The 14,132-nt window shown below is 40.9% G+C and overlaps 1 protein-coding gene across 1 annotated transcript; it reads left to right on the forward strand.

Annotated features, from left to right (window-relative positions):
- The first annotated feature begins 4,520 nt into the window (after positions 1-4,520).
- Positions 4,521-6,050, forward strand: LOC139457704 (beta-1,4-mannosyl-glycoprotein 4-beta-N-acetylglucosaminyltransferase-like). The gene has a single exon (XM_071239058.1). It carries the CDS (start codon positions 4,521-4,523, stop codon positions 6,048-6,050), a length of 1,530 nt encoding a protein of 509 aa, XP_071095159.1.
- Positions 6,051-14,132: the final 8,082 nt, after the last annotated feature.

Below are 14,132 nucleotides of genomic sequence, written 5' to 3' on the forward strand. Positions count from 1 at the left end.
GCTAGCCGTGTATAATATTGCCTCGTGGAGAAAACCACTGGCCTGTGATTATTTCTATGACTGATGGTGTCCCCGCGAATAGCTGCAATACTACTGATGTGGCTTTAAGCAATATTTACTCTCTCACTGACAGTGATATTTTGTTTCCAGTGTCCTCACGCTTTAATGTTTTCACTATCACTGGACATTGATGTACACAATTTCTTTTGTTAAATTATATTGAGCATGTTGAGGATTTTAATTTAAAGTAGGAAACTGTACCAAAGGGAGAAGACTCTACTCTAGGCTACATAGGACTTTGTGTATGTAAATTACATAATAGCATTTTCAAGCTCAAGTCATAAGTTTGCTAAATGCTGCTTGGAGAATGAAGAACATGAAAGAAGCATGACCACCGGAATACTAACGTGCGCATGCGCCTTGACCTTATGATATTACGCATGCGCACGGACAGCGTCTAAAAAAACGAGAACACGAGAACGCCAGATCGCGAGAAAATGAAATGTCGCATTCTCGCGTTCTCGCGATTTCGTGTTTTTGTGGCCTAATTTGTCAAGTCGAGATTGCGAGATTTGGCATCATATCTAAATGTTGCAAAAACACGAGAATGCGAGATCGCGAGAACTCGAGATTTTGGCCAAATCTTTTCCAAAGGTCGAGATCGCGAGAATGGGAGATCGCGAGAATGTCCTTTACAGTATTCCATACTGTCCACCTGTCCACCAGACTGTATCTGTCCACCAGACTGTATCTGTCCAGACATACTGTAACTGTCCACCAGACTGTATCTGTCCACCAGACTGTATCTGTCCTGACATACTGTATCTGTCCAGACATACTGTATCTGTCCACCAGACTGTATCTGTCCTGACATACTGTATCTGTCCAGACATACTGTATCTGTCCAGACATACTGTATCTGTCCAGACATACTGTATCTGTCCAGACATGCTGTATCTGTCCACCAGACTGTATCTGTCCACCAGACTGTATCTGTTCAGACATACTGTATCTGTCCACCAGACTGTATCTGTCCAGACATACTGTATCTGTCCAGACATACTGTATCTGTCCAGACATACTGTATCTGTCCAGACATGCTGTATCTGTCCACCAGACTGTATCTGTCCACCAGACTGTATCTGTCCACCAGACTGTATCTGTTCAGACATACTGTATCTGTCCACCAGACTGTATCTGTCCAGACATACTGTATCTGTCCAGACATACTGTATCTGTCCAGACATACTGTATCTGTTCAGACATACTGTATCTGTCCACCAGACTGTATCTGTCCAGACATACTGTATCTGTCCAGACATACTGTATCTGTCCAGACATACTGTATCTGTCAACCAGACTGTATCTGTCCAGACATACTGTATCTGTCCAGACATGCTGTAACTGTCCAGACATACTGTATCTGTCCAGACATACTGTATCTGTCCAGACATACTGTATCTGTCCACCAGACTGTAACTGTCCACCAGACTGTATCTGTCCACCAGACTGTATCTGTCCAGACATACTGTATCTGTCCACCAGACTGTATCTGTCCAGACATACTGTATCTATCCACCAGACTATATCTGTCCAGACATACTGTAACTGTCCACCAAACTGTATCTGTCCAGACATACTGTATCTGTCCACCAGACTTTATCTATCCAGACATACTGTAACTGTCCACAAAACTGTATCTGTCCAGACATACTGTATCTGTCCACCAGACTGTATCTGTCCAGACATACTCTATCTATCCAGACATACTTTATCTGTCCAGACATACTGTAGCTGTCCACCAGACTGTATCTGTCCAGACATACTGTATCTGTCCACCAGACTGTATCTGTCCAGACATACTGTATCTGTCCAGACATGCTGTATCTGTCCACCAGACTGTATCTGTCCACCAGACTGTATCTGTCCACCAGACTGTATCTGTCCAGACATACTGTTACTGGCAAGACATACTGTATCTGTCCAGACGTACTGTATCTGTCCAGACATACTGTATCTGTCCAGACATGCTGTATCTGTCCACCAGACTGTATCTGTCCAGACATACTGTATCTGTCCAGACATGCTGTATCTGTCCAGACATACTGTATCTGTCCACCAGACTGTATCTGTCCAGACATACTGTATCTGTCCAGACATGCTGTATCTGTCCAGACATACTGTATCTGTCCACCAGACTGTAACTGTCCACCAGACTGTATCTGTCCAGACATACTGTATCTGTCCACCAGACTGTATCTGTCCAGACATACTGTATCTATCCACCAGACTGTATCTGTCCAGACATACTGTAACTGTCCACCAAACTGTATCTGTCCAGATATACTGTATCTGTCCACCAGGCTGTATCTGTCCACCAGACTGTATCTGTCAAGACATACTGTATCTGTCCAGACATGCTGTATCTGTCCACCAGACTGTATCTGTCTAGACATACTGTATCTGTCCAGACAGACTGTATCTGTCCACCAGACTGTATCTGTCCAGACATGCTGTATCTGTTCACCAGACTGTATCTGTCCAGACATACTGTATCTGTCCAGACAGACTGTATCTGTCCACCAGACTGTATCTGTCCACCAGACTGTATCTGTCCAGACATACTGTATCTGTCCAGACATGCTGTAACTGTCCAGACATGCTGTATCTGTCCATCAGACTGTATCTGTCCAGACATGCTGTATCTGTCCAGACATACTGTATCTGTCCACCAGACTGTATCTGTCCACCAGACTGTATCTGTCCAGACATACTGTATCTGTCCACCAGACTGTATCTGTCCAGACATATTGTAACTGTCCAGACATGCTGTAACTGTCCAGACATACTGTAACTGTCCAGACATATTTTTACTGGCTAGACATGCTGTAACTGTCAAGACATACTGTATCTGTCCAGACATGCTGTATCTGTCCAGACATACTGTAACTGTCCACCAAACTGTATCTGTCCAGACATACTGTATCTGTCCACCAGACTGTATCTCTCCAGACATACTGTAACTGTCCAGACATGCTGTAACTGTCCAGACATACTGTTACTGTCCAGACATATTGTTACTGGCAAGACATGCTGTATCTGTCCAGACATACTGTATCTGTCCAAACATGCTGTATCTGTCCAGACATACTGTAACTGTCCACCAGACTGTATCTGTCCAGACATACTGTTACTGGCAAGACATACTGTATCTGTCCAGACATACTGTAACTGTCCATCAGACTGTATCTGTCCAGACATACTGTAACTGTCCACCAGACTGTATCTGTCCAGACATACTGTTACTGGCAAGACATACTGTATCTGTCCAGACATACTGTATCTGTCCAGACATACAGTATCTGTCCAGACATACTGTTACTGGCAAGACATACTGTATCTGTCCAGACATACTGTTACTGGCAAGACATACTGTATCTGTCCAGACATACTGTATCTGTCCACCAGACTGTATCTGTCCAAACATGCTGTATCTGTCCAGACATACTGTATCTGTCCAAACATGTTGTATCTGTCCAGACATACTGTTACTGGCAAGACATACTGTATCTGTCCAGACATGCTGTATCTGTCCAGACATGCTGTATCTGTCCAGACATGCTGTATCTGTCCAGACATACTGTATCTGTCCACCAGACTGTATCTGTCCAGACATATTGTAACTGTCCAGAAATACTGTAACTGTCCGCATATACTGTAACTGTCCAGACATACTGTAACTGTCCAGACATGCTGTAACTGTCATCATGTTAAATAATGCATAGAAATCTACGTGGTGAGATGCTGTGAAATCGGGTTGAACGTCGTGTTCAAGATTGTTACACTTATATAGCGACGTGCATGCACGTTTGTCTAACCGTCTTATGGTAGGACGCAGCCGGGGATCGAATCTAGACCTTCCTCTCTCCGGAAGGTGTTGATGGTATATATAATCCTTTTCAATCCATTTTTATTTCAATTTCAGAAATTTATTGAAGTGAAATAAGGCCAACATAATTCGCGACTCCTGAAACGGTACTTACATGAGGAGCAATTGTGTCTCGTACAAGCCTTGGAGCTAAGTGTAAGTGTTCAGAATAGATTCAACAATATGTCCCAAAAGGAATATTAAATCTGCTTTGGGAATGCTGTTGCTACTCCAGGTCATCACATTCACTGTAAAATTGAACACAGTTGGCCAATGTTATATATGCCCGAGGAGCGCAGTTGCCACTACAACAAACGATAAAAACAGTCATCCACACCGAGTTTCCAGTGTTTCCCGCCCCTGAAGTACCAGAAACAGATCTGTTCCATTTTAACCTCGAAATAACGTCATGTAATTGATTATATTTTGTAGATAACATCCTTTCAAGAAGCATAAGTCAGAGTCAGAGAAGAATCTTTAAACATCACCACTATCGACATAATATCTTTTCAAGGATCGTTTGGCTGCATAAAGTTTACAGTGCTGCAATCACAACCCTATTTGAGAAGAAAAGACAGGTCGATGTTCTAAGATGGGCCAATGCATGTGTGCAAAGAAAAGAACAATTTTAAAGTTTTTCATAGTTTTTGTCTGTTTCCAAATCTTCATTCCGTTTATATTGTTTCTAAGGGGAACACACAGTAAAGGATTGCTACGGAATGCCATCTTCACCAGAAATGTTACAAGCGTAGCAATTACATATTCAAGCAACGCAACAGAACATCCCTTACGGACTCAAAAGCTTCCTAATAGTGGATATCCACAACGCGAGATAAATGCGTCCTGCGTCCTCAGAGATAACAACAGATTGCTTCCATTTAGATCTGGAGAACTGAGACGTCTTGAACAGTGGTATTCCTCAATAGATCGTTTCTTTTCCATCAACAACACTCAGCCTCTGGATCTACCTGAAGATGATGGACCTAATTTGTATAAAGAGTATGATCTAAAGAAGCCATGGAACTTTACTCTTTCCAATCAGCATTACGAGGAATTCACAATTTTAAATGGAACTAAGAGATGTTTTATTCGAGGTACAGCCATTTCAAGAAAACAGGGTACAACTGTAACGTGTGTGTGCACTTCTGGTTATGTTGGGCAGCATTGCTCGGTGCCAATACTAATCCAGAAGGCCCTGCCATCATTTCATGGTAAACCACGAGATAAGCCACGACGGCTAATTCTAGCCACAAAATTTAATATGGAGCACCATGTACTGATGCTGAAGATGTTACAGGTGCACTCAGCCGTGGATCTGTTTGTGATTCTGGAATCCAACTATACTGGACATGGAGACACACGACCATTACGGTTACTACACAATTTGAGGAGAGGCTACATGAAGCGATTCCACCACAAGATAATGCACGTCTTCGTTAACTCTTTTCCAGCTCAAGGACAATTAAAAGGAGACGTGGCAGAGAAACACATCAACCAATATATTGTTTCAGCCATAGAGACAAGAGTTTCAGGACTCAGAAATGATGATCTGTTCATCTACATGGACACTGATGAAACTCCGGATGTGAAACTATTGCAATTTCTAAAGCTTCACAATGGTTATCCTTTCCCGGTTGGCTTTGTGCTTCAGAGTTTTATGTATGGCTTCTATTGGGAACGTGCGCCTACCAAGGTTATAAGCGTCTGTAGCATACATATGTTTAGAGACTTTTACAAGGGGAATGTATATGCACTCCGAGCTGGTAAAATGGCCAAAGGAAGTTCAACATTTGGTGCGTTACGAACATGGCTCATTGGATCACCTGGCAACTATGCTGGATGGCATGCATCATGGTTCTCCTCTCCAAGGGAGGTTATCACGAAGCTGACTTCTGCTATTAATGCTGACTTCCCCCGATGGGGGGACTACCCAGAGAAATGCACGTTTGACTACGTTGCTACTCTGTTTAGAAAAGGGGAATACTTCGATGGAAAGACAAAGTTTCATCCAATTTGTTTGAACGACATTTATGTATTGAAAGACCTCCCTTACCTGTGCAAGTATAAAGAATACTTTAATTTTATGTTACATAACCCAACAGCTGTGAAATATGGATTCTAAGGTTCAAACAGTTAGGAATAGAGGGAGGAAGCAATCTTCACTGATCGCGAATTCAAATTCATCTCTATAGGTAACGGACAGTGGGGTCGCATGGTGCTTGAAACGTTCGCCCGTGTTTGATTCCCAAATATGGGTACAATGTGTGATGCCCATTTCTGGAGTCACCCGCCGTGGTATGGTTGGACTTAAGCTGACAGCGATTTAAAACCATACTCACTCACTATATAGGTTACACATATGTCTTTACAGTACAAATGTCATTACCTAGGTTTAAACTAGTAATTACACATATCTAAGACCAGAGCATTTTACGTTCGTTTACTGTTACATGGTATATGCGGGAATTCATTGCTCACCCTGACTGACATAAATAAATTCTTATTATGTGGTTCAATTGCACATTACTCATTTGTTACCAACTCCTACCATTCTAGGATGAGACTTGGTTTGTAGATTCTTAAAAGAATTGGTTAAAAGATTCGGTTGTAGAAAAGTTAGCCCAAACGCATCGTACTTCGTACAATTTGGCTGAAATACATGCTTCTTGCAGCCATTCATTTTGACACGGTTTTCACTGTTGTCATCGCCAAGAAATAGTAGACAAGACGGGCTTCATATTATCGTTTTAATTTAGTTTTCATGTCTCATAGTTGAGAACACGTTGAGGATGTCTTTTCTGTAACAGTTAGATACTTACATTCACCTGAGAAGTTGTTCTTATGTTATATAGTTGTATCTAACACGTCCTCAGTACTTGTATACACAAGATAATCAGGTTTGTTGATTGTTAATGTAACTACGCTTTATTTCCCATACAATGTATTTCCACTGCACAATAATTTGGTAGCAGGGCGTATTTGAAATTGGCTCCACTTTAAACAGGTGTGTAAATATATATTAGAAACATTAACCAGCTCAGATTATCCGCTAAAATACATTCCTTTGTACCTATAAGGCAAAATACATGTTATGTAAATGGATGAGTAAAAATAAGTGATGACATGCTTGAACGTGAGAGGAAGAAACTTGGTTATGATTGAGTAGTTACTTTGCGTTCTCTGCGTCATTGTTCAGAGAGGCGACTAACGGGATCGGGTGGTCAGGCTCGCTGACTTGTTGGTGAATGTCATCGTATCCTAATGACGTTGTTTGGCGTCACTGGATTGTTTGGTCCAGACTCGATTATTTGCCAGCTGACAATTTTAAGGTGAAATGTAGGAATGCTTCATAATAAAGAACATAAATTGGTTTACATGATGAGGATAGAACACCGAAATGTGCCAGAAACATATTATGTACATATAGTTCTCGTCTTCATACGCCAATATGAAAACCTGCAATAGGGGCACGAGTCTGAATTCGGCTTGTCTCGGAATGGGACGAGTTGGCTGTCGTTCGGAATACACCGTGTTAACTTTTTCGAGGTTGCATGATTAGAAAACACATTCCGACTGTCACTTTCCGGATCTGGTTAGCGACGCGCTGATCGGTTGGATAAAAGGTGGTTCTGACGTGAGCCGTAATGGGTAAACATAAGGCTTAACATAATTCGGACAGGGATTCGAACACACTATCATAAGTTTCTGTCGTGCCAAAGGGGCGCATCTCTGCACATCATTAGTTGATGAGCACTGCCGAGTAACCATGGTTACATGATTTAAACATAATCTGCATCGGCAAACAAGCCAAGAAGGCTTATGTTAATACATCTCCAGTACAAGTTATATTCATGGAGGCATTATACAAAATAAAACATAATGATGAACTAAGAAAAACAAGTGGTCATGGACAACAGTTTGGTGTAATGAGTAGAAAAAATAATAAAGAAGCGGGATTTATTGTCTCACGTTAGCTTAAACCTTTTGGAATGAAGTATGTGGGCCATTATCAAAATATGTACCCTTTTTACGTCATAAAGTTTAAGATAGTCCTTTCATCTCTAATATTTCAGTGGTGGTGATAATATACCATCGAACATCGGCTTTGTGAGTGAAGTGGTTTATAGACTTAAATTGTTAAGATATCACTGTCAGTAGACACTGAATGCTATTTACAGTGACCATATTTCAAATTTTATATCATATACATATGCATTCATATTGTTATTTTTTTATTTGGAGTGGAGTCTTTAAAATAAACATAAGTTTCCTTATTATTTCTTTCTTTGAATACTGTAAACTACGGTTATAACGAACTCAAAGGGACTACTAATTTTAGTTCGTTATAACCGTAGTTCGCCATAAGCATATACACAGCATAACTACGTACAGCAAATAGTTGGGACCAAAAAGTAAGTTCATTTTATCCGTCAGTTCTTTATAAGCGTGTTCGTTTTAACCGTGGTTTACCATAATAATAAATAAGCAAAACATGCCTGTCTAAAAGGTCCCTGTTCTTGGTGTAACCATTTGCTTGCTAAAGAGCTATCTATATGTATATAGAAAGAAAGTAAATGACATCACCTCCTGTCATCCATGAGAAACTTTATTTAGGAGACAGCAGAAGAAAAAGTTCTTCAAACTGGAAAAAAAGGTAAGATCAAGTATCACCATATGAAAATTCCATGTCTTTGGTGTACATTTAGCCTTACATTTATAATGGAAGAGTCAAATGCACTGGTCATGAATGCTGTCTGCTACTGTACAGGGAGCAGTCATTATTTTCATTTTTCAGGTTGAATGAAAATAGGGTCTTAGTGTAACTGTCCTTGGTGTAACCTTTGAAAGACAGGTTTGGTTTTTTATTTTAATCTCTTTCTGAATGTGTATTTGGGTATATGTTTTGTTTTATAGTTGAAAGTTTGACAATTCTACATATTACAATATTTCATTTTGAAAGTTTAATGTGAGAATTTGCTAATAATCAGTTTAGAATTTTAAGTTACGCCACAAACCAAACAATTATGATAGACAAATGGTAGTAGATGTGTTCAATCTATTTAGAATGTTTGATAGGAATTGATTTATTCTTACTTTCAAGGATAAAAGATATGATACGATATTATATTCAATAAAATATTGAATTTACAGTTACACCAAATACAACGTTTGGGAAATCATTATATTTTCATTATCATTAAAGGTCAACTGTAATAAGACCCCTTATCTGTCATTGATCAAACAACAACCTTGATTTGGGAACCTATAACAAGTTTGGTTGTCTATGTTACTGATGTGGTAGCAAAGACATTTCCTGTAGTTCTTTGATCTAGTCAAATTAGCAGTTTGTTTGTTTGTTTGTTTGTTGTTTAACGCCGCACTCAGCAATATTCCAGCTATATGACGGCGGTCTGTAAATAACCCAGTGATTGATGTCATGAGCATCGATCCTCGCAATTTGGATACGATGACATGCATCAACCAAGTCAGCGAGCCTGACCACCCGATCCCGTTAGTCGCCTCTTACGACAAGCATAGTCGCCTTTTACGGCAGTAAACATTGATGAATGCTACATATGTATAAAATACTTCCTCCAATTGCACTGTTTCCAACTGGCATTGACAAATGTTGAGAAACAACGACGGTTCCGAGAAAGAAGGGTTGGTTGGTTGTTTAACGCCGGACTCAGCAATATTCCAGCTATATAACGGCGGTCTGTAAATAATCGAGTCTGGACCAGACAATCCAGTGATTGACAACATGTACATCGGTCCACGCAATTGGGATACGATGACATGTATCAACCAAGTCAGCGAGCCTGACCACCCGATCCCGTTAGTCGCCTTTTACGACAAGCATAGTCACCTTTTACGGCAAGCATGGGTTGCTGAAGACCTATTTTACCCCGGAATCTTCAAGGGTCAGAAGGGACAGGGATCCTGAAAGACGAACCCAATATCTACAGGAGAAAAAGCAAAAAGTACAGCCATGACCTTGCTGATAGTAGACGTGCTTCTATCAACACCATGTCAAACAGAGAGAAGCGACAACAGAGGCATAACTAGAAGAAGGCCAAAAGATCTCACAGAGAGCAGATAAGAGGTACGCGAAGAACTACAAACGCCACCAATGTCACCTGTTGGTGAAGGTCCAGCAGCTCCTCGTTCACACCAACAGATTGCCAGCGGAAAGAAGAGAAATCGGTCTACTGCAAAGTGTTATCGAGATAACGAAAAGCTAAGGGAAGGTCTGATGGCAGAAAAAGGGAAAGTTGTAAAGTACATTCAGAGATGGATAAGGAGAAAGAGAAGAGAAGAGAATGGATAATTTTGAACTACAGAACAAAAACAAAGCTCTACTGATAGGACTCCGGTTTTAACAGCTACCACTTAAAAAAGACCTAGTCTCCAAGGTCAGAAGGAATGTTGTATTTCATTTTGGTTGAAGTGAGGCTCTCAGAAAAAAGTACAAAACAGGAAGTAACATTCAAAAGAAAAACTTCGTCGGAACTAGGATCAGGAAAGGACAGATGATAAGAAAGTACAGACTTGCTAATGCAGTGAAGACACAGATGGGAATAACCCGAAAACAGAAGCATGGACTAGGTAAAGGGAGTTTTACACAGAGACTTGACAGAGAGCTGCAAGAATTATTTGAAAGAGATGACCTCTAGGATCAAACAGACTGTAGCAAGACACTGGGTGAAACAAATGCAGTTACTTAAAGTATTGCCGTTCCTGGTCATCATGGTCAGTTTGGCCATGACTGACCTTGTCAGCATCGGCTCAGCTCAGTCAAGGAGTGATTGGTCTTACGACGCTCTCTACAAGCTGTCTCCATCAGCATTCATACTCGCATAATAAAGAAGCGCAACACCAGCTTAATACTAACATAGTTTTACTTACTCTCATCCCATCTATCAAAACACGACAGGATCAGACCGGCCAGGCACGTCAAAAAAATGGGGAGAACTTAGATCGATCAGTATTCGACTCGATCGACTGCAAACCGCGCTCTCTTCTAATGTTGAAGGTATCATTTTATAGCGTTCGGGCCTGGCCTGTCTTTGTTACAATCCAATGATAAATATGAAATGACCAGAATACTCTTGTGATAAATGTGAAATGTCTTTTCTCTATTAATTCCTTTCGAACTAAAAGTTCTCTGTCATGGACTTTGTATATCTAATGCAACTCATCATTGCAGCCATAAACAGTTTAATTTGTTACAATTTTGTTACCATTTTCTAACGTTTTTTAGACGCATTTTAACCTAATAATAGGTGCACGCTTACTCTTAGCACAGATGCTCAGTGATCCATTCATATTACTTCGTGCCTCTTACGCCTTTTGAAGTATTCGGCGTTGACATTTTGAATTTAACAGCCTACACTGCATTACATAGCGACATAGGAAAAAATATGGCAAGGAGTTTTAATGACGTGACTACAATCCGGGTATGAATCGACAGTCAGGTGACGGAGAGCGGTAACGATATATGTAGCAGTGACCTTGGCCAATAACGCTTTAAATAGTACATCTCCACGTATTTCTCTTTCATTTCATGCTGGTAATGGACATGTGCTGCTAAATATAGCCGCTCGCAGTCACCTGACACCCGTACCTCAGTCGGATAGTAACCACGTGACCAAAACTCAATAATGATGTTTTTCGTTAAGAAAATAGACAAACAATGTAACAAACAAATGTGTTTACTACACGGACTGAATACATACCCCATTTCACAATGATAAATTAAGAAAATAGTAGGTTATTTTCAATATTGCTGTCATGGAAGACATTATGAGCTGGGTCGGAATTCTGGGAGGATTTTCGTAGACGTTTGAAAGTAACACGACACTTCAACGATCAAAGGCCATAGTACATATTGGGCAAAATCTAGATGTGTGCCAGCATACACGTTGTCCTCACTGAAATTATATTTACTGTGCAGCTGTTTCCACTTGAAAAACTATCTTTATGTGATATTGTTTTACAAATCTCATTGTAACAGAACAAAATACCCAGTGCTTAAGTCGATATACAAAAAACGAAAGTAACTTTCATACCTATGTATAAAATATATGTTGGGCTGAAATATAAGAATTTGTAATTGTAGAATTATCTCCAGCAATCTACGAATTTACCTTGGTGTCTGTTTGACACATCTTTAATCCCCTTTCAATAATCGGTCAGTTGATCAATGATGACTAACACATGTAACCGCCACAGGTTCATTAACAACTTCGGAAATCCCCCCGTCACGTGTATCGTGTCGGCCATTTTGACGTCTTGTACTTGATGTAAATGTATTACGACGCGCTGTCTTTGTGACTGACTTATTTGTCGCTTAAACAAGCGGAGCGGGTCGTGATCTTCGCGTGCCGACGTCACACAAGGCAGACCAGACCATGGACGGTCCTTTACCTCAGTTCTTTTTTTTTAACTTTTCTGTGCGAATCTGCTCATGGCCAAGTTGTGGTAACGGGTTGCCCACGACGACCAGCAGCTTTGCACGATAGTCCTACATTAACCATTTACCTATTAATTGATCAAGTATAAAAAACAGCTCACAATGAATTCTAAGTGGACTTGGATTTAGCATCCCTGACAGTGCGTTTTAACAAGTCGCAAACATTCCTATCTTAGCTATGCATTCATAGCTGTACCAAAATAAGTTCAACGATTACAATTAGCACGACTGTGATTAACTTTTTCAGAGCAGCGCGTTATTGTTTTCCAGATATGTATTATTTGCAATCGTACATAATAAATGACGTCACGCCTTTATTCGGAAATAATCTGAAGGTTACAGCAAGAGTAATCTGTCCAACTTGAGTATTGCTATCTAATCTGTATGTCCGCATACAAAAGTAGCTATTAAGCTGTCAAAACAATACCATGGAATTGGGATTCGGAAGTTTGTATTTGTATGTCAGGTCCGTTTTGCAAACATATCAATTAGTGGACATCACACAATTCTTACAACCCGTGAAGATCCGGGATAGAATAGGTCTACAGCAACCAATGCTTGACGTAAAAGGCGAGTATGCTTGACGTAAGAGGCGACTAACGGGATCGGGTGGTCAGGCTCGCTGACTTGGTCGATGCATGTCATCGTATCCAAATTGCGAGGATCGATGCTCTTCATATCAATCACTGGATTGTCTGGTCCAGACTCAATTACAGACCGCCGTCAAAAAGCTGGAATATTGTTGAGTGCGGCGTTAAACAACGGTATGACGCGGCCGGGGATCGAACCACTTACCTCCCGCTCTCCGAGCAGACACTCCATCCACTAGACCACGAGTATCCTACACAGTAGTACATAATGTCACGCGATCCTACATACGAGGTACATATTGTCACGGTATCCTACACTGTAGTATATACTGTCACGCGATCCTACACAAGTGCTACATATTGTCACGGTATCCTACACTGTAGTACATACTGTCACGCGATCCTACACAAGTGCTACATATTGTCACGGTATCCTACACTGTAGTACATAATGTCACGCGATCCTACACAAGTGCTACATATTGTCACGAGTATCCTACACTGTAGTACATACTGTCACGCGATCCTACACAAGTGCTACATATTGTCACGAGTATCCTACACTGTAGTACATACTGTCACGCGATCCTACACAAGTGCTACATATTGTCACGAGTATCCTACACTGTAGTACATACTGTCACGCGATCCTACACAAGTGCTACATATTGTCACGAGTATCCTACACAGTAGTATATACTGTCACGCGATCCTACACAAGTGGTTCATATTGTCACGGGATCCTACACTGTTGTACATACTGTCACGCGATCCTACACAAGTGCTACATATTGTCACGAGTATCCTACACTGTAGTACATACTGTCACGCGATCCTACACAAGTGCTACATATTGTCACGGTATCCTACACAGTAGTATATACTGTCACGCGATCCTACACAATGGTTCATACTGTCACGGGATCCTACACTGTTGTACATACTGTCACGCGATCCTACACAAGTGCTACATATAGTCACGGTATCCTACACTGTAGTACATACTGTCACGAGATCCTACATACGAGGTACATGTTGTCACGAGATCCTACACTGATAGTAGAAATTGTCACAGGATCTTTCAGTGTTGGAATTCTAGTGGTAGAGCGTCTGCCCGGAGAGCGGAAGGTCCGGGTTCGAT

Source organism: Haliotis cracherodii, unplaced genomic scaffold (assembly GCF_022045235.1).
Source record: "Haliotis cracherodii isolate W230 unplaced genomic scaffold, xgHalCrac1.p SCAF_12, whole genome shotgun sequence".
Taxonomy (NCBI): domain Eukaryota; kingdom Metazoa; phylum Mollusca; class Gastropoda; order Lepetellida; family Haliotidae; genus Haliotis; species Haliotis cracherodii.

What these genes read in the sequence shown, in the direction of transcription:
- LOC139457704 (XM_071239058.1), top strand. Translation starts at nt 4,521, where the DNA reads ATGGGCCAATGCATGTGTGCAAAGAAAAGAACAATTTTAAAGTTTTTC.